This window comes from Phasianus colchicus, chromosome 1, assembly GCF_987193195.1.
Source record: "Phasianus colchicus chromosome 1, bPhaCol1.hap1.1, whole genome shotgun sequence".
NCBI lineage: Eukaryota > Metazoa > Chordata > Aves > Galliformes > Phasianidae > Phasianus > Phasianus colchicus.
In genome coordinates, this window is record NC_143436.1 from 155,118,634 (window position 1) to 155,139,826 (window position 21,193).

The window sequence follows — 21,193 nt, forward strand, 5'->3', positions numbered from 1 at the left end:
TTTTCTCCTGTTACAATCTAGATGAATGACATTAGCTGCTTCTTCATTTATGCTACAACTGATTTGCCAGTCTATATATTATGTGGAACTGAGCTTCCCTTTTTCACTATTTAAAGATTTGTATCATAGCATATTTTAAATTTCTCAAGTATTCCAAACTCTATAAAGTCAGAGAATGAAGGAAAAAAGAAAAAAAAAAAAAAAAAAAAAAAGAGGCAAACATAGCAGCCTTTTGGCTTCTCTGAAAGTAATGCCTCTTATTTTATTATGTTGGTCCATGATGTCAGAGGCAGATGTTAGTGATATAGCAGCAGAGGTTGAACCTTCCCACCAACCAGTATTCCTCTACATTTTGTTGCTGTGTGACAGATGGCAGCAGAGGGGCAGTCTGACAAAATCGTATCCGACATGGAAGTGCATATGGAGCAAAGGTGTGTGTCACTGAATACCTCCATGCAGCAAAAATGATTCCCACTGACATTCATCATCACTTGCTAAACGTTTATGGAGACCAAACAGCGGATGTGAGCACTGTGAGGCTGTGGATGGTGTGTTTCAGCAGTAGTGACAGAGACAGTACAGCTTTGTATGAGCATGGCATGCAGACTCTTGTTCATGTTTGGTGAAAATGTATTCCTAATTTCCTAATGGCAGTAATTCTGTTGAAAAATCTTTTTTTTTTTTCTTCTTTTTTGTAGCTCAGCATTTGCTCTATCAAATAGTGTTATTTTGCTCTTTGTATCTGTTGTAGTTTCCATGGAAATAAATAGGAGGCATTACTTTCAGAGTGACTTTGTATTTCCTTGTCTATCCCTTCATTTCTGAAGACCAGTGAATTTTGTCATTACTGATTATTCACCATAACTAACAATAATTATGAAAAGAGCTGGTCCAGGAAGACTGCTGGCAACCAGAAAGACACCAAGTGTTTTGTTTTGTTTTTTTTTTTGCAATGCTACAAAGTAATTCTACCTCAAGTATCAGCAGCTTTCTGGAGTTCTGCCTGCACTAATGATATTACTAAAGTTTTCTGAAGCTAAATTGCAATTGCTAATAATTCTGAATCTGAAATAAACACTCCCAAACAGTAAGAAACATATCCAGCGGAACTGAGCTAACAAAAATGTTGGCAAACATATCTCTGTGTAACCACTCTACATCTATTTCTTGATGGTCAGGATCAGCGTAGAAACCCTCTAGATGTAGAAAACAATCTCGCAGGTCAGAAGTATTTCATAGAATCATAGAATAGTTTGATTTGGAAGGGACCCTTAAAGGCCACCTGGTCCAACTCCCCTGCAATGAACAGGGACACCTACAGCTCCACCAGGTTGCTCAGAGCCCCATACAACCTGACCTTGGATGTCTCCAGGGATGGGTCATCCACCACATCTACGGGCAACCTGTTCCAGTATCTTACCACCCTCACCACAAAAACATCTTCCTCACATCCAAACTAAATCTCTTTCAGTTTGAAGCCATTTATTTCCCTTTGTCCTATCACACCAGATCCCGCTAAAGAGTCTGTCCCTTTCTTTCTTACAGCCCCCCTACAGATACTGAAAGTCCACTCTCAGGTCTTCAGCACTTATTTCCAACTAAAACTTAATGCTATGCTAATTGGCAAGAGCTTGTAATAAAAATCAGCGCTGCAAACACCGACTGCAGAACTGGAAATGCAGAAATGCGAACTGAAGGACATGAAGCGCACATATCTCGGGGTTCTTTCAATTTAACACTTGTGTCGCACAGAGCTGAATTAGCTCTGCAAAATGTATCCTACTGCAAAATATAATTGGAAAAAGGCTGAACTTGGAAAGATCAGTTTTCCAGCTGGAGTGCAAATAACCTCCAGCTACACTCCTGCAGCTGAGAAGTGAGCACGGTGCCTTCATTTTACAAATGCAAAAGAGAAGAAAAATGAAAGTGCCACTACATTAGGAAATGGATCAAGAGTGATTAATTGGGAAAGATGCTGGATATGGCCAACTTCAACAAAGATGAATATACAAAAGTGCAGTTAAATGAGGAAGGGAAAAGGCTGTCTGCTACTGTGGCTTCAGGAAATGTTAGCAGGAGATGCTGGAAAGATGAGAGATCAGACCAGCAACTGAAGTGAGCTTAAAAGAAATGTTTCTTTTTTGTTGTTTTCCCCTATAGGTGTATATCAGTGATGTAGGTGAGTTGGTCATAAGCACAGTGTTTACTCATCCACTCTCTGCATATGACTTTTAGCTTCCGGCATGATTAAGAAGCGACTGGGAAGATGCACATAAGTCTGTTGGAAACAGCCTCACATCCATTTCAGCTGAATGTGCAGTTGTTTCCAACATTCAGAGGCAGCTCTCGCTTACAGAAGACCCTGCACAGAGATCTCCTTCCCTTCGCTCAAGGAAGGGCCCCATAACTGGAAGGAGCTGAGATGAGAGGCATCGCCGAGGCTGCCCGCAGCGGTGAGATAACCGCGCTACATCACACGGGTTCGTAGCGGTCACGACGCTACTGCAAGGGGGATAAAACGCGGAGGGAAACGCCTCCCCCTAGATACTGGGGAGGGGTCCCGGGGAGACCGCCAGGGAAAAACCCTCCTCCTTTCCACAGGCGACCTGTGACAATGCCAAAAGCTGCGTCGCTTTGAAAACTGCTGTGACACCTTCAGCGCTGCTGCGGCTGAGGCCGACGCACCTGGTGCAGGAGGAGGAGGACGGACGCAGGGAGGCGCGGGACGGACGGGCAGCCCCCAGCGGGGCAGGCGCAAGGCGGCGAGAGGGGCGGGAGGCGCGGGTTGGGTCTGGCGGTGACGGACGGGTCAGATGCGGTCCTATGTTTTAGAAAAGGGGGGGAACTGCCCCGCCGCCTGGGTTTTAGCCGCCGGCTTTGGCTGCGCCGCTGACAGCCGCCGGGTCCCTTCGGCCGTGGCGCGGGGCGAGTGGCGGCAGCCGGACGGGGCGGGGAACGACCTGCGGAGCGCGTTTCCCTCGCTCGGCAGCCGCAGCCCCGTAGGCGGCGGGCGGGGAGACCCGGCCCGACCCGACCCGGCCCGGCAAGGGAGAGCGGAGCGGGAGGCGCGGGAGCAGAGCGGGTCTTCCCGGTCACGCTTTTTCCCTTCGCCCCGGCGGGGCTCGCTGCGGCTCCGCATTCGCTTCCCGGCCCCGCTCACCGCGCGGCTCGGGGCCATGCCCGCCGCCCGCCTCTGGCTGCTGCCCGCCCTCTTGCTGCTGCTGCTCGGCCGCCGCCCCGCCGCCGCCGAGGGCGACGGAGCCCTGCGCCCGCCGGCTCCCGGGCGGTTGAGTCCGGCGGCGGCCGACAGAAGCCCTCCGACGGCCGCACCCCCAGCGCCGCGCGGCGCCGAGCCCAACGCCTCCCGGGCGGCCGCGCTGCCCCAGGGCGGCGGGGGAGCGGGCGGAGGGCGGCCGCGTTCAGGTTCGCCCCCGATGTGCACCGGGCAGACGGAGATCAAGGAAACCTTCAAGTATATCAACACGGTGGTGTCATGCCTGGTCTTCGTCCTGGGCATCATCGGCAACTCCACGCTGTTGCGGATCATCTATAAGAACAAGTGCATGAGGAACGGCCCCAACATCCTCATCGCTAGCCTGGCGCTGGGTGACTTGCTGCACATCATCATCGACATCCCCATCAGCGTCTACAAGGTGAGACGGGGGAACACGCCGGGGGCAGAACCCACGGGGTGCGGTGTAGATGTGGTCCCTTCACACCCAGACGGGCCCTGTCCTGGCTGGAAATAAGGCAGAGATTTGTGCCTGGAGGTGGGCGGGCAACAGAGTCACCTGGAAGCGGGCACTGAACTAGAGATGAAGGATGGTCGGGCAGCAGGTGAATGCTTTTTCACAGAGTCGTAGAATCATGGAATGGCTTAAGTTGGATGGGACCTTAATGCCCATTTGGTTCCAAACCCCTGCCGTGGGCAGAGCTGCCGCTCACTAACTAGATTAGGCTGCCCAGGGCCCCATCGAACCTGACCTTGAACGCCTCCAGGGATGGGGCATTCTCAGTTTCTGTGGGCAGCTATGCCAGCACTTCACCATCTCTGAGTAAAAAATTTTCTCCTAACATCTAACTTAAATCTCCCCTCTTTCAGAAAGAAGCCATTCCACCTTGTCCTATCACTATCTGCCCTTGTTACAAGTTGGTCTCCTTCCTGCTTATAAGCTCCTTTTAAGTACTGGAGGGCACACCTCTCCTTCCCCCGAGAACATAGGGAAGGCACAGAAGTGGGTACTGCTCAGACCCATCTGTTCCACTGGGACAGGGCTGGTAGTGTCCTTCTTCACAGGGATCCACATAGTCAGCATACAGGGGCTTTGAAATGTTTGTTCCATTCGTGTGGTGATGGTGGGTGTGGTGCTGTCCTGTCTGGAGCTGTGAGCTATTTCCCAGTGCTGCAGCACGAGCTGCAGGACGTAGCCACACCTGCTGCTTTCTGCTTTTTAATGTGATGTAGCTGGCACAGTCTGTCCCATCTACCAGCTTGAACAGCATGTATATCCTCATGGATTCATTGTGCATGTGAATCCAGACTCTAGTGGGATGAGTGCTATGAAAGGGGATGCTGGTAAAACAGAGCACCTTCTGCCTGGACAGTGTGCATGTCCCTGAGCATCCACTGGGTAGATGGACCATATGACCTTTTAAAAAGCCCCATCCAGCTCAAGTCTCATTCTTTGATCAGCTGCTGCATAAAGTGAGCAGAGACTTCGTCTCTTGCTTCTCCTCATACGTGTGGTTTAAAGCTCTGGTCTGCATTACTTTTATCTTTGGAAAAACCTGTTGGAGGGACAGGTTTTGAGTTTAGTCTTTTGTGTCTGCAGTGATGAGTTGCAGAAGCTGTTGAAATGGGAGAATGCTGAATCTTAGATTCAAAATCGTAGAATGGCCTGGGTTGAAAAGGACCACAGTGATCATTAGTTTCAACCGCCCTGCTATGTGCGGGGTCGCCAACCACTAGAATATAGAATAGAAGGATATTTTATCCTTCTGAGGTACTGCAGTATTACCAAATAGGGAACTTAGAGCTCATCCTGGTTGCGTTAAATTCCTGAGCTGGGTAATTTGGGTTATGTGAAAGTTCCTCAGCTTGTAGTGTATTTCCCGTACGGTGTGTTTATCATAGTTCTTGTGAGAGCTGTGTGAGTCTGGAATTCACAAAACAAAACAAACCGTTGTGAAAAGCTGTATTTTTGTAGAACAGATGAAACCATTTTGTTTCCCTTCTGTTTTCAAAAAAAGAGTACGGGGGTAACAGTTGCTCAGCACGAGACTTCGCAATCTCAGTGATGCTATTTCAAAATTAAATCAGTGATAAAGTGCAATAATATGCTGCTGTCCTTATCTTGATTGAATGCCATCAGGTATATCAGCGTGGGTAGGTTGGAGTGGGAGGAATAAAGGGTCAGAGGCAAATTGGTAAATATTATACCAGCTGCAAGCCCAGGGTTTTGTTGTGCTGGGAGGATAAGGCTGGGAGCTGAGCAGTGGCTCGCAGGTGCTGAATCTGCTGCGTGGCCGCTCGTCTTGGTGAGCAGCCCATAACAGAACTGTGTTATCCATTAGAACAGCGAGTGAAACATTGGCTGTTTTAAAACAAGACTTTTAAATAAATGGGAGTAAATATGAAGGCAGACTTTATGTGTGAGCACGTGTTCAGTTTAAGGTGATAACTCTTTCTTATCAATTCTGCATCCATTTAATTCCACCCACGGAGTGCCCACAGTACTGCGAAGCGCTCACGCTGCCATAATCACCCAGCAATGTGGGAAAACAAAGCCTAGCAAGGACGCAGTTTGTAAAACAAGTGTGCTTCACTGTTGTAATTTGCAAGCTGAAACAATTTCCAACTGAATGAAACAGATGTTCAGAATTGCTACCAGATCCTCACTTAGCCAGCAACATGAACAAGAATGTGAAAGGATTTCTTCTGTTAAAAGCCATCAGCTTCCTTAACTGCTCTTTGAGTAGAGAGCATGGAAGTGTCCCTGAACACTTTCCAGACAGATCTGTAAGAGAGAATTCAGAATTCACACTAGGAGCATCATTTTTTTAGCTATTAAATGTGATAACTGCAAAAGATGTCCCCTGTGAGTATTTAAGTTAAGTGAGTGGTGTCCAAGGAGCTGAAAAAATACACAAATGGACGTTTACATCACTCATTTGAGGGTATTGAAGAAAACCAGATTTTCTGTATACTGTGAGATAAATGCAATCCAGTGTGTAACACACTAATTAGTCCATTGCAGCTGATAAATGTGATGAATGCGTTCAGTAGAAGATGGGAAGCACTGGAATCATTCATACCATCAGCAGAACTGATACAAGATTAGGGAAAGAGGAGCACTGTGTTTTAGGAAGCAGAACCTGGAAGGCATTTCATCTTTCAGGGTCCTGGGAAACAAGCTAGCTTTGGCTGTATCCCCAAAACTGCAGAAGTGAAGTAAATAAAAGCCTGAGACTCTCATTCTGCAGCAAGGTGCTTTGCCAAATTGCTGCCAGTTGTAGTGGTTGCAAATATGCTTTATGCCTAAATCGGCTCCACCACCATGTCTTTGTTCATTGTTAGATTTTCTCTTTAGTTTATTAGACTTTCTCTTCACTTTATGGAAAATGGAAAGCAGTGACAGTTTGTTCTTCTGACGGTACGGACCTGGGAGGCTGACACTTTGCTTCCCGAAGTGACAAAGGTGATGTCTCATGTGTCAGATGCCAAAACAATATCAGTACAAAGTTAATGCCTTTCCACAACAGTTGCTCTGCTTCTTATATGTATATCTGTAGTGATACCAGATTGTGTAGCTTTAAAAACTAACCAAACTGTGTAACACCGTCCTTTCTCTTCTTACGCCATCCACTCTCTTCCTCTTATTTTTAATATTCATTATCTTACATTAAACTAAATTTATGGTCATGTTCCAATGGATATCACACTCTTGTGAGGCTTTCTGAACTCTGGTTATCAATCTACTGTGACATAAATAAATGAGGAAGAATGTCTACCTGGAAATACTGTGATGGATTCCTTTATCACAGAGTGTAATTTAAGAATAGAGGAAAGGAATTTCAGAGAAGGATCTAAGGCCAAATTCAGCTTTGTAGGGTGTTTAATTGGTTTAGGTTTTCTTCATTGTCAACGAATGGAGGTTGTAGGCACTTGGCAAATCACAGAATCCTTAGAGTTGGAAGGGATCTTCAAAGGTCATTGATCCAACTCCCTTGCAATGAACAGGGACACCTACAGCTCCATCTGGTTGTTCAGAGCCCTGTCCAGCCTGACCTTGGGTATCTCCAGAGACGGGGCATCAACCACATCTTTGGGCAACCTGTTCCATCGTCTCACCACCCTTACTGCAAAATACTTAAATTCAACCTAAATCTACCCCCTTTAAGTTTGAAACTGTTTTGAATGGTCCAGCAAAATAACCTATCTGGACTCCACAGACAATGGGGGTAACTTTGTTATGCAGTTAAAAGGGAAGAGTCTACACTGAGATCCAGTATATGGAGTAGCAGTAATGCCTGTATGGTGAAATTGCATGCAAACAGTTTTCACTGTGGGTCTCCAAACCACAGTACATTAAACAACATCAGCATAGATTTCTAAACTTAGATTAATTTTTTCACTGTGCATATATCTGTCATGCATACATTCACTTAAAGATACATGTGACAAATTTCAAAACTTCAAATTTCAAAAAAATTTTTTTTTTTTTTTTTAGCTCTGTTCTGCATTTATGGTCCCCGGTCTGACAGTAGAAGAGCTTTCTTTATGGTTACTTTTGATGCAGTCCTAACACTGGGTTTATGAGACTGCAGAAACTCTTGAGTTTGACAAGCCATTACAAGGCTTCTGTCATTTTCAACATGCGTGTGTGATACTGTTTTATCTTAATTCAGTTTTTTGGTTTGTTTTTTCCAAAAAATACAGTTGGTAGGCAAAATTTATGAATAAAGGCAGATGAAAAGGGAATTAATCATGTGTCGCACATTGAGATTTAGACTGTTAATTGGATGGATCAGTAAGACATTCGTAGCTTAACTGTGGAAAAAAAAATTAATTCTCTTGTCTGAAGAGAAGATCCCATTCTGACATATGAATAAATCCTAATTACTGTTAAATACTAGTACATTTTGTAATATTGTCTTGAGTCATCTCTGACCGTAAGCTTAATTTCCTGGGCAAACACATGTTGTGGAGAATGCTTGCTCCTGTGAAATACTGAAAAATCTTTATCCGCCTGACCTCCTGTCTAAAAAGTGAAAATCTGCCAATTGTTTTGCAGACGTAACGAAAAGTTTTGCTTGTGAATTAGTTGTACACCTGCATGTCTGATTTCACGTGTAGCTCTGCAATTCATAAATACGAATATCAAGTCCTACCCCACTGAGAACTAGACGTAGTGCAAATGCCAGGAGGAAGTAAGTTCTGCTTAGCATTTCCATCTGCATTCATTACTTTGGATTAGGACAGAGATGTAAATAAGCATACACCTTGCTGCTACTTCATGTTTAACTGTGGAAAGCCAACAGTGATGGGCTGGAGCTGTGGCATCAGCCCTCGGGCTGCTGGCTGCAGCCGCTGGGCCAACAGGAGTGGTGCATTGCTCTCACATGCTGGGATATTCCATAGCAGATTACTAACATCCCTCTTTTCCTTCGCAATCAAGAGGGAGCAGGGCAGGAACTGTAACTTGCAGGTGTGTCTCTGAGTCACAATATCTCTTGGGGCTACTTTCATTGCTGAGCAACTTTCACATCAGCTGAGGCCTGGCCTGAGAAAGTATTTGCTAGGAGCACATCAGATGTAGAAACAGGGATTGTGATAGAAGTAGTTCATTTCAATTTAATTTCTCATCATTCTGCAGTGTGCTGTTTCATAGAATCATCTGAGTTGGAAGAAATCATTATAGATCACGTAGTCCAACTCTCCTGCGCTGATTTTCATCACTTCAGTCTTAGCAGCTGGAACGGCCCATGCAAAACAAATGGCAGTAAAACATTGGAAAGCACTCCTCTGAATACAGCAGTGGTAGAGTTCTTTTGACATTTTACTTCTGAAAATGCAATATTATTTTTCCCTTTCCTGCCATTTGGCATTATCTCATGACTCAGAGTCATTTGTCATTTGTAAAATGGGACTCTTGTTGTTACAGATACCCTGCCATGAATCATAAAAAAACTGTTTATACCGTATGAAATTGTATTAGCCTGTTTAATACAAAATTAAGACTAAAGTCTGCAAACACTTTATAACGATTTCTTACTGAATACTTTACAGAAGTTTTTCACTATACTTTAAGACAGCGTTTTGAAGAGATGGAAATACAGAGGACAAACAAACAACAAGGAAGCATATGTAATTCAGCATTTAAAGTACTTCTTCCTTTTACTATCTGTATTTTCAAGCTTTTGCTGCAAAGTATATCATTAGCTACTTGCAATACCATGGTAAGGAAATGGATGACTCATGCATTAAAATGCTCAAATTTCATAATACATCAGCTGCAAGAGATAAAGGACGTGCTTTTCCAATCCAAGGCAGACAGCTGTGCATCCATTCTGCCTCTGATTTAAAAGCTGGCTGAATGCAAGTAATGTTTTGATGTGATGCTAAACCCAAACTAATTCCCCCTTTCTCTCCGAAGCGCACATTCACTCATGTGCAGTGCAGTTATAATCCAGCCATATGGCTCCCAAACTGGAGCTGGCTCTGATCCAGGCAGCTCGCAGCACAGGTGTGACTGTCTGCACCTGAGAGATAAGCATTAGTTCTGGGAAGTTTCATGCGTGGCTAAATGGTTGTGATTTTAGGAAGAGAGAGAGAGGGAGTGTCTTGTACAGACACCAGCTAGCTGTAGCTAAAATTCTTTGGTAGGATCTGTCAACAGAAACTTGATCAATGCTCTAGATTTCTGTTTGGTGAAGAGCAAAATATTTCCCTTTTAACATGCTTTTTTATGAACTGGTTCTGACTTAATGTATACAAATGTACAATATACAATAGATACTGTAAAGAAGTGTACAATGCACTTTCTGTTAAGTCTTTGATTTCTCTAGCAACTTGGTGTTTGGTAGAGTGGAGATTCACTGGCTAATTGATATGTATAAATTAGTCCAGATGTCATTTGATTCTTTAGAGTGTACATTTAGAAAACCTGTAATTCACATTGCAATTTTAATAAGAGTTTGTTACTCTCATCCCCCTTCAGCAATTAAAAAGAAGTCTCAGGGAGAGGCTTTGCTGAAAATACTTTAATTACAGTCTGAGTTATTTTCCCACATCACAGAAGCAAAACATACTGTACAGTCCTTACAGCCTTCTCCATACTTCCTTTGCTTTATTGCTTTCCATGAAACTCAAGAAACATAAATCCTTAGAATTTATTTTTCTGCTTTGCTTCTGCAGAGGCATTACACTCCTCATCCGACTTAAGGATATCATGGAAAAAGTAGATCAAAGCAGGGTTGTATTACAATTTTCTTACCGCTGTTCTTTCAAAGATCCCGTTTCAGTATATGACTAAAGCAGGGTTTTGATGGTATTCTAGTCACTTCATAGGGATTTCCAACAGCACATGGTCATGAAATGTATTTAACTTCCTTCATGTGGAAATAAAATTATATTTAAATTATACCAGTGCTCTTGAAAAGCTTTCTAGCCCATGTAACTGGTTATCCTTTAATGCATATGCAGGTGTGCTTGAAGACTTCCCTAAACAAAACTAGCATCAGTGGGCAACGCTGTGGTTATTTTCAGTCATTTTGATCCTCAGCAGAATCCATGCTACATAGTGATCTATTTATTTTCTTACATTCCCCTTAAAAAAGATGTCTGAGGGGATCTGAGCTGAGGGAAGGATTTTGTAATCTCGTGCTTCTTCTCTCTGTTTTTACATGTTGAAGTCCTCTCTCTGCAATAGATACAAAAGACCTCATTTGAAGAAAGTTATGAAAAACAGATCTGCAGAGATGAGCTTAGATAATGTAATTAGTTACAGAAACTCAAAAGGTTTACTTTTGTATAAAACAATTGCGACTATTTCTTGGCGAAAACCCCTGTTCTGGAGAGAGGAATTGGAAGATTTGGCCGTGGCTGTGATGTATTTGAACCATTAAAGCAGCTTGCAGTGGAGTACAGAGATTAAATATTTCTAAACTGAAGCTACAAGCAAACAGTTCATAGCTTCATCTGTGAGGAAAGTCTTTCTGTGTCCAATAAGACTTGTTCTCTAAATTAGAGTGCAGCACTGGAGATTTGTCAGAAGATTTCTGTGCAAGTATAAAAAGCAGGGATTGTGATAGAAGTAGACACAAGGTGTAGTATTGCAAATTATTGGTCAATCGCAAAACTGATCAATAAAGATCTCCAGTACAGCATTCATCTGATCTACCTTACATGCTGTGAAATCTTTACATCAAACAAATTAGTTGCATTCCTTGAGTGGAAGGTAGAAGGACCCTCAAGAAGACCCCACGTGTTCAGCAAAAAACTATGGGACACATTGCCCTCCAGTCTCACCTGTCTTCTCAGCTGAGGAAGCCTCGACACTCAGGTTTCAGATAACCCCCACCCAAGGTGTGCGGCTGTTGGTTGTGTCTCTGTTCCGGGCAGCCTTGAGTTGTTTTCTCTGTTTCTAGTAAATGGAGAGTTACTTTCAGTAAAAGCCATGAACACTCAAGTCAGATAAAACCAATACGAGGAAGTGGGAAATCCTCACTTTTTCACCATAAACACTGAAGTGGTGAAGTTGGAAGCGAAATGAATTGAATTTGCAGGGCTTGAGAAGTCAGGATTAGGTCTTTATGCATATTCATGCTCAGCCTGTGGCTGTGTTGCTACTGTTGAGTTTTTAGGACGTGCACTTTAGGGTCTCCTTTTTGAAATGGTTCTAATGCAGTTTTACAAGCTGGAAAAAAAAAAAAAAAAGACAATATGTTACATCTAAGGGAATTATTTTTTAAAAAAATTGTTCATTTCTAATGGCTGTTTTCCTTTTACAGCTACTTGCTGAGGACTGGCCCTTTGGTGTCGAAATGTGTAAATTAGTGCCCTTCATTCAAAAAGCTTCAGTGGGCATCACAGTATTGAGTTTGTGTGCCCTCAGTATAGACAGGTGAGACCCATTTTTCCGTCAAACTCTGCACTCTCTTAAATAAGGGCATTGCCCCAAATTCTCTTTTCCATTCAACTAAGAAGCTGAATTTAAAAGTTAAACCAGACGGCTTCTTTTTATTCTTTGTGCTTTTAATCTGCAAATGTATGTTGTTACTTCAGGTACCGAGCAGTTGCTTCTTGGAGTCGAATTAAAGGAATCGGAGTGCCAAAGTGGACTGCTGTTGAAATTGTACTCATCTGGGTTATATCGGTGGTATTGGCTGTTCCTGAAGCTATTGCATTTGACATGATAACAATGGAGTACAGGGGAAAGGATCTCAGAATCTGCCTGCTTCACCCCACACAGAAAACATCCTTTATGATGGTAAGACACCAAAGTTGGTATCACAGCTCTCTGGAACAGCTGCTTCAACCTTCCCAGCGTTCTGTGGATCACAGTGTTCACAAGTGTCTGAGAAATGCATCTGAACGTGTTCAGATGAAATACTGGCAAATTTCTGAAGTATGTTAGCTAAATAAGCACCTTCAGAAGACTGTCTTTTTGTGAGTTGAGGACATATTGCTTTCTTGTCCTGTTTTCTCAGCTGTAACATACACCTTATATAGACATTTTTTCAGGACAGACTGACCAATTTTTTATAGTATACTTTTCAGAATTGTCAACAGTTAATTCTTAATGCTTTTTTTTTCTTTTTTCCTCTTCTAGTTTTACAAGCAAGCTAAAGACTGGTGGCTGTTCAGCTTTTATTTCTGTTTGCCACTGGCTATCACAGCACTTTTCTATACTCTCATGACCTGTGAGATGTTACGAAAGAAAAGCGGGATGCAGATTGCTTTAAATGATCACTTAAAACAGGTAAAAATTTATCCCTGACAACTCTGATGACTTTATTGCCACATCGTTGTCTTACTCTTTTATGACAACTTCAAGATTACTACTAAGGAGTACTTCATAGCAGTGGTGCTAATAAACTCATGTGTGTATCAAAGCTGTTAGAAACCTAAGAAGTTCAGTGATGATCACAAGACAGTTGCTCTTATCTGCTGTCAATACTCCAGATTTTATAGGCTTATTTCTTTGTAATAATGAGAGCTGGGTATTTTGTGATTAAAACTAAGATCATCCCATGATATAGAAGCTGGTGCCATAGAATTGTTAATTATTTTGAATTAATTTCATGCCAAATTGTAGTAAAGTTATCAGCGTATCAGAACAAAACACATTACAGAATACATTCCGAGTTAGTAGTGTATCAGAGGGAAACATCATGTGTCATGAATGGAATTCTAAAAACAGAGAATTAATTTACATTTGTACTGTAGAATATATTTGTGATCCATGCTTTTCTAATAACCTTTTATTTTGCATGGTTTGCAGTGGTGGTGTAAATAAGCATGATCTTCTTACCTTGATAAAGCTATAATTTCAATCTCTTAGAACCATGAATGAAAGAACTGAGATCAAAGTGCAAGAAAATGCAGTTGAAAACTAGCTGGCCTTTGAAAGTGATTGAGCTGATGACTATCTTCCTCATTTTGATTTAAAAGACTGTTTATGTCTGTAATTTTTCATATCATTACATCATACTTCAGTAAATTAGAGATACAGAGAATTGGTGCAAGACATCTAAAACAACAAAGAACACTAAGTACATATACCAAGAAAATAAAGTACTCTGATGTTCTCATAACTCTTATTTTCATAGGGATTTTATTTTATTTTATTAAACATTTGGATATTAGAAGGGAACAACCATCAAGAGAGACACAGAAACTATAACGATGTTCTTTCCAATTTTCATCAGAGACGTGAGGTGGCCAAGACTGTGTTCTGCCTGGTACTTGTTTTTGCCTTGTGTTGGCTTCCACTTCATTTAAGCAGAATATTGAAACTCACTATTTATGATCAAAAGGACCCCAATAGATGTGAACTTTTAAGGTGAGACTACAAAAATAAAGTACATATGTGCTGTTGACATTCTCCATAAGGGTATTTGGATTTCCCAGTGAATAACTTGTTCTGTATATCTGAAGTTTTCTCTTCCTTATCTAGAACATTCATGTTTCACTCCATTAACAGTTGGGAAATTAAGAGGAAGAACACAAACTATCCTGTTTGCGCAGTCTTTTCCTGATCCCTTTTGGGGCTCTCATTCTGTCTTGTGACATTACATGGATGTGGGGGAAATTCTGTCCCCATTTTCCATTTCGACTGAATAGACAGGATTAAATCTGTGAAGAAAACATTGGGAATGTTTCCTCCCAGAAGTTAAGGCAACTGGATCTTTTGAAATTACTTTCATGAGAATGGTCTGCTGATTCAAACTTTGTCATTAAGCACAATCATTACCTGCATGAGTTAATCTTATTGACAGAGGTCCCTTTACTATCACATTTAATATTTTTTCTTTGTTGAATATAGTGGAATCCAGTCTTTTTAACTGTAAACACTTTACAAGAAAATGAGAAGTCTCCCTTTAATTTTCACGCAGCTTTTTTCTTGTGATGGACTACATTGGCATTAACATGGCCTCATTGAATTCCTGCATCAATCCCATTGCTCTGTATTTGGTGAGCAAGAGATTCCAAAACTGCTTTAAGGTAAGAGACTTGGGAGTTGCATGTCTGGTTAAGAAATGGTGTCAGCTGTAAAATTCATTCTCTAGCACGCACACAAAGTGTTTTAAATCTTCATTGAAGTTTACTTTAAATTTCAGTTGGATTATGGTAAGTATTCTCACCCTGTCCCTCTGAAGCTATGTAGAAAGGTACTGAGGATTCACAGAGTTAAAAAAAGAAAGCAAAATAGCATAACGTGTAATAAACCCTCCTAGCACCATGCTCATAACGCTACATCATTTCCTGACTGGTCCTGGCATGTGGCCACTTTGAGAGCCCTGACAAAGCAGTCTTGGGCTGCTCTGCAGAGATTCATGTAGTCATATCCTCTGCAACCCAACAGAGGGGACACACTGACCCTGTGTTCCCCAGAAACTGACTGAGCACTTGGTTCAGTAGGTGCATAGGTAACAAAGAGCATATGAGTATTCCCTTGTCACTTTCAAATGCCAAGGGAAAGGTCTGATCTGCTCGTAGTTTTGTCTTGGCTTGTGTCAATAGCCTTGGGCACTCAATCCCCACATAGGACTTCAGACTCTGGTTTGCAGCCCATCTCCCATACTACAGCTTTGCAGCCAGCCAGATCTACGACATCTGCTCATAAAATGTCTAGATCTGACATCCAGCAGCACCAAACAGCACCAGTGTTCTTTGAGGTTTTTTGAGGCCACTCACTGTCTCCAGATAATGAGGTTCTTATCAAGATTCTTACACTGCTGTGCAGAAATTCTTAAGATTTTTCTTTTGTTGCAAGGCATTTAACAGTTGATCACTGCTAGACCTATTGCTTAGTTGTGTAAATTCTTCAGTGGCTATATTTTTCAGTCAGATACCAGTCAGCTCTACATCTAGTAGTCTAGTAGTGCTGTAATGTCTCCCTCATACACAACATGTTGCAAAAGCTTTAAGTGTTGGGCTCATCTTCCCTGTCTATATTGCTGGCACTCTGAAGGAATAACTGGGGCTAAGAACACACAACAATCAAAGTTCTGATTGTGCAGAGAAAAAAAGCTTGGGACAGAAACCATGTAATATCCCCTCCTGTTAGGACCATAGGAGGACTTTCAGAAGCCAGTCAGTCTGTGACACCAACAAGAGGGCTGAAGTACATCTGCTACAATTTGTGTAGTTTTTTACCATTCTCCTATTTAGTTATCTTTTTTTTTCCCCTCTAAAAATGAACTAAACAGCGCTTCGTTTAGGAAGCACAGATTACTCCATAATTTTTTTACAGTGAAGATTATGGGAGAAAAGAAGTGATTTTGTTTTCAGATGCATATAGAATTGCAGACCAGACTCAGCTGGTATGTATGTGGCTGGAATATTGGTCTTCCTGCCACCCAGCACTCAGCGTGCTGCAGCTAGTTGTGATCTGAGCAGTGCAGAGCATAACCTTATTATTTTTGGCTTACATTGCCTTGCCAAAATGGAAGCTTACACATTGTCTCTTTCATAGAGTACCACTGAAGAAGGGCAGTGTTTCCATGCGTCCTGCAACATGTGCAAAACAAAATGATGCTAGATGTTCATTGTTCATTCCTCTCATTTTTACAGTCATGTTTGTGTTGCTGGTGCCAATCCAAAGATCTGTTGTCCCTGGAGGAAAGACAGTCGTGTTTAAAGTTCAAAGCTAATGATCACGGATATGATAACTTCCGTTCCAGTAACAAGTACAGCTCCTCATAAAACAGGCATAAAAGGTATATTCTCATATATTAACACTGGTGCCTTTTGAAGAAAAAGTGGCAATTACTTTTAATGAGATGGTAGCATTCAGAAAACTTTAGTTTTGTTTTTGCACAAAGAAGACTTGATAAAAAGAATTGCCCCAAATCTGTGTAGCTCTCAAAATCATGGACATTTATAATGTTGTCATTTATAAATCATGAAGAAAAGCATAAAAAGTCATTGTTAGCACTTGAATCCTTCTGAATCGGCACTTCCGAACAATCTCTGCTTCCTGTATATTAAATCATCATTTGTATTCACCGTAACAGTTGTAGGAACTGGAGTCACAGTAATTACTAAGCAGTATAATATAACTTTAATTGGGTCAAAGCCAGTATTATGTATAATTCAATATATTATATTATCTTTTATAAAGCAGATTAACCACCATCACTGTTGTTTTGTTCTTGGTTTTTTTTTTTTTTATTTTTAAATAAAACCTGAAATATGTTGTAATACAAGTTTAAATGTAAAAAAGTAGAACTGTTCATCTGGGTTTTATAGATGTAGTTAATGAATTATTAAAGGATGCAGTCAAATTGAAAGTGTATTTTGCTCAGATGATTGTTTTTACCCACTGTTGTAGAAGGAACCTCCAAGGCCTGTATAAATACTGTAGCCTCTTTGCTTATTCAGTGCATTTAGCAGCACTCAAGTATGATCCATTTAACTGTTTCCATGTTATTTGTGTTGAATGACAAGAGAAGAGAGAAAAACACACAAAAAGCAATAGCATAGAGTAATAGATCCATACAAACAATGGCTAGTATTGGAAACTACTTTTAACTGAAAACAAATTGTTTGTATCCCTTTGTAATGAGTGGGCATTCAAGAGCCCTGACAGCATTCTCAAGATACTTTTGAGACGATCAAAGCTGCAATTGTATATTGTCCTTCAGAAACAGCAGGTGGAAAAAATGTAAGAAAAAATCAACGGGAAAATTTGAACAGTTGTTTTCATATGGATTTAAATCTTCACAAAGAAAAATAATTCACAAATTGTACTTTGAAAGAGCAGTATTATGTAGCATACTCAATGTTGTTTTAAAATGTTCTGTTTTGGTAGCGCCACATTTATAGGCTTAAGAAGATGTGTGATTAGTTTCTGCTTCTGTAAATAGTTTAGTGAAGCTTAATTAATTATAAAGCATTAAAATATGGGCAGGACCCTGTAAAAAGCAGAAAGATAAAGATGCCTGTAGTAAACATGGTGTGTGTTGCCAGGAGCAATACACATTTTGTACATACATAACAGGTCATTCTTTGGCTTTTCATGTCCTATGAATTTGTTAAAGATGTCCCCAAAGACTTACTAACATATTTTGTGCACTAAGGCATGAGTCTTCCAAGAAAAAAATATCATATAACATGTTCTTATAAAAGACATTTTTTCAGTAGGCATGGTATTTTATTACAATAAAATTATTTATCAAAACTCAGGATTTTTTTTTAATTTCCAAATTTCATATATAAGGACTTCTACCTTTTTTTGTCCAGCCTTAACTCACTTTAGATTTTTTTTTATCAAGTGCCTTAAATATGATCGGGATGAAAACAGTTTTCATGAAATGTTCAGCTGATGTTTCTTTGGATGAGGTTCATCTCACTGGAGTTGAGGTAGTTGATACCTTGAAGACAACTGAAAATAGGAGAGGTGAATTCCATCCCTGGTGTTGCCCCATCAAGAATTAATAAGTTTACATCTGTATAAACAAAGGAACTAAGCACATGCATTTGAGCGTGTTTCTGTATGTGTGTGTGTGAGAGTGTGTGTATATACATTTGTTTTCTACCATTAAGTTGCTGTTACCAGCTTTCTCTGCAGCACAAACACCCAACTGCTATAATACTGAAATTCTGAAGAACAGAACTTTTGATAGATTTATATTTATGAAACACTTTTGGCTTCACTTTCATGGAAACTCTCATGGGAAGCCATGACTATCACTTCACCCTGCCTGCAGCTTTTTTCTGTGAAGTGTGTTTCTTCTGTTAAAAATGGATAATCAGTTAAATCCCAAATTCAATACTGGTCAGTGCTACTTTCATCAAGTTTTATATCATTACAATATTGTACATGTATATGATCGTTGTTTTTGTTTAAAATATAGCTGTTGCATTGTGTAACATTTTTCATTTCTCCTGGATTAACTGTTTAAGACAAGTCTTGCTAAGTGAGTGAAAATAAAAATCACATATATTGCCCACTTTTCAAAGTAGTACATACATATTTGTACACTTTGTCTTTTTAATTTTTTCTGCAGTATTTTTCAAAGCAGTATTTTTGCTGAAGGTCTCATTTTCTGTAAAAAAAAAAAATTCAAGAATTCTGCTCTCATATACTTAAAAGAATACAGAAGAGATCAAATGCATTTGTGTTCTACATAAACCTGTTTGTCTAATAGTGAACACAAATTCTGTAAAATTCTCAGTAGAGATCTGTTCATAGAACCTCTGAAATCAGCGAATGTTAAACATTCAGTTCAGTTGGAACAGCATTAAGACAGAACTTTTTAAAAAAACACATACCTGAAATTTGCTGCCTTGAATTTAAAAAAAAAAAAAAAAAAAAGATGCTAAATGCTCTCTTTTCTGGACAAGAGAATTGAAAAGCTAAAAAGAGAAAGAGGGTAAAATCATTTGTTGGGTTAAAGCATCCCTTGTAAGGCTCATTTCAGCCTCAGACAGGGGGTTGCAGATAGCAGAACAACTGCAGAGAGAAGTTCGGTGTAGCGTGACTGAAGAAGAGTCATTGGTCACAGTGGACTGAAGAGCTGATGCAGGATGAAAACAAATGGAAGAAGCTACAGCACAGCTCTGTGCTTTGGCCTTCAGATGGCAGTTAGATGTTTGCTGCCCCTCTGGATTCTGCCTGCCTACAGCTGAGTTAGGAGAGCAGTTTCCAAACTGGGTGGACTGAACTGACACACTGGTACTACACCTCAGAGAAACTAATGGAAAAGGCAGTGGGTATGGAGCATCTACTGTGAGTTGTGGTATTTCAGTGTCCCAAATGCCTCTTAATTGATTAAGATACAGTAGGCTTAGCAAGAAAATGTTGTTTGTATTGAAATAATGTTAAAAGAGCTTTTTTTTTAAGTGTTTTGTATAGCTGTGTAAAATAATTCTGTATTTCATTTTCTGTGGTCTGTGGAAATAGGAACTCTTGTGGTATAGGCAGTGTAAACTAATGAAATTATCAATAAAATATTCAAAATTTCAATTCATTAAAACATGTTTCTGATGTTATTTCTTCTCTGGGGTCTCAATTATTTACCAGTAGCAGGTAAAAAGTGATTATTTCAGAACTGAAAATCAAAGACTTTGGTCAGGATAACTTTATGCTGCTAGTTGAAAATTGGAAAGAGTTCAGACTTGCATACCCGTTGCAAAATTGTTTGTTAAAACAATCAGTCATGCCTATCTTTGCTGTGCTTGTTTTTGCTCAAAATGCCAGTTGCAATCTCTCTACATACCCATATATAGTCAGAAATCCTGCTGTATTAGGGGCATAACAAAAAAAAAAAAGGCATGAAACTTAAGATCTGCGTGCATTCTGTACTGGAATAAGCCTTGTGAAAACCATCATCTTTGTATGATGACTGTAATTTCATGCATATTTCAATTTACCTTCAGTAAAGCTTAGAAAATTATATCAATTATATCTGTTCAAATATATAAGTTTTTATGCTTGTAGTATCTCTGCATTGAAAAATACATTTCCTGCTATTGGCATTTGGTTGCAGGCACTTATGTTTCCTCCTGTTTAGTTGGTGACCTGCTGCACTTGTTATAGATTTGCCTTTCCTTGTGGTCCTGGGACTTTTATCACATAGTTTCAAGTTCCTTGTGCCTGGAACAGAAGCACCTGTAGAGAAGAAATCTCTTGTAAGTAAATGTTTTATTTAATACCTCTCCTGACCTCTTCATTTATTTTCCCTTCATCTCTGGTCCTCAGTAAGGTTGTAGATTTGCATATTTTTTTTTTAAATCCTACAGATTTATGTACTTAGAGCATAGCATTCACAGCCCAGCTTCTGCTCCCTTGACACAATTTGCTTTTCTTGCTCTTGTCTCCAGTTTTATCTACTGCAGTCTTGACTGTTTCATTTAGGGATTAACTGTGCAGCTTGTTGTTGGTTTTCTAAACACTAGAATTTACATAGCAACAAGGATATACATGCAGTTTACGTTCCTCAAATACTGACTCATACTAGCCACTGAGGGGGTATATTTGATGCTGTGGTGTTGATGGCTGACTGGTCCATGAAGTAGTTCAGTTTGTACTATCCCTTCCTCTAGGTTGCTGTTCTTGTGGTCTGCTCAGTGTGGCTGAAGAGTTCTCAATATACATGTGCAAATCTGCTATATTTCAGTAATTGACACCTACAATAATCACACGTACATAAATTTGATACATATTTATGTATATGCACCTCTATTCCTATACACAAACATAACATATTGGACCAGCCTATTTGATTTTTTTTTTATGTTATTTTCATAATCATTAATGTAAAACTCATAAAAGCCTACATAAGGAAAATGATGTCTCACATATAGTTGAGGTCATCTGAGATTTGTTTACATATGTATGTAGCTTATGCAAGAGAATTTAACATAAAATCTTCTTCAGTTGATTAAAAGAATAAAACAATATTATAATATACAAGCACATTCAATATATAATTTATATTTAAAAACAGTGATGCATATATT

General features: G+C 40.4%; 1 protein-coding gene across 2 annotated transcripts; it reads left to right on the forward strand.

Annotated features, from left to right (window-relative positions):
* Nucleotides 1-2,255: 2,255 nt before the first annotated feature.
* Nucleotides 2,256-19,665, forward strand: EDNRB (endothelin receptor type B). 2 transcript variants are annotated; one of them, XM_090130352.1, is made up of 9 exons: nucleotides 2,256-2,480; nucleotides 2,602-3,653; nucleotides 12,013-12,125; nucleotides 12,287-12,491; nucleotides 12,834-12,983; nucleotides 13,933-14,066; nucleotides 14,620-14,728; nucleotides 16,301-16,446; nucleotides 18,004-19,665. In XM_090130352.1, exons 2-8 carry the CDS (start codon nucleotides 2,814-2,816, stop codon nucleotides 16,430-16,432), a joined length of 1,683 nt encoding a protein of 560 aa, XP_089986478.1. In that variant the 5' UTR covers nucleotides 2,256-2,480; nucleotides 2,602-2,813; the 3' UTR covers nucleotides 16,433-16,446; nucleotides 18,004-19,665. The 2 variants fall into 2 exon arrangements, with proteins under 2 accessions (XP_089986478.1, XP_031465990.2); XM_031610130.2 differs by having other exon boundaries at nucleotides 2,257-2,453; nucleotides 16,301-19,665.
* The last annotated feature ends 1,528 nt before the right edge of the window (nucleotides 19,666-21,193 follow it).

Coding starts and splice junctions, on each gene's coding strand:
- EDNRB (XM_090130352.1), top strand. CDS start 2,814: ATGCGGTCCTATGTTTTAGAAAAGGGGGGGAACTGCCCCGCCGCCTGG. Junction 12,492..12,833: donor AGAAAACATCCTTTATGATG/GTAAGACACCAA, acceptor TTCCTCTTCTAG/TTTTACAAGCAAGCTAAAGA. Junction 12,984..13,932: donor TAAATGATCACTTAAAACAG/GTAAAAATTTAT, acceptor AATTTTCATCAG/AGACGTGAGGTGGCCAAGAC.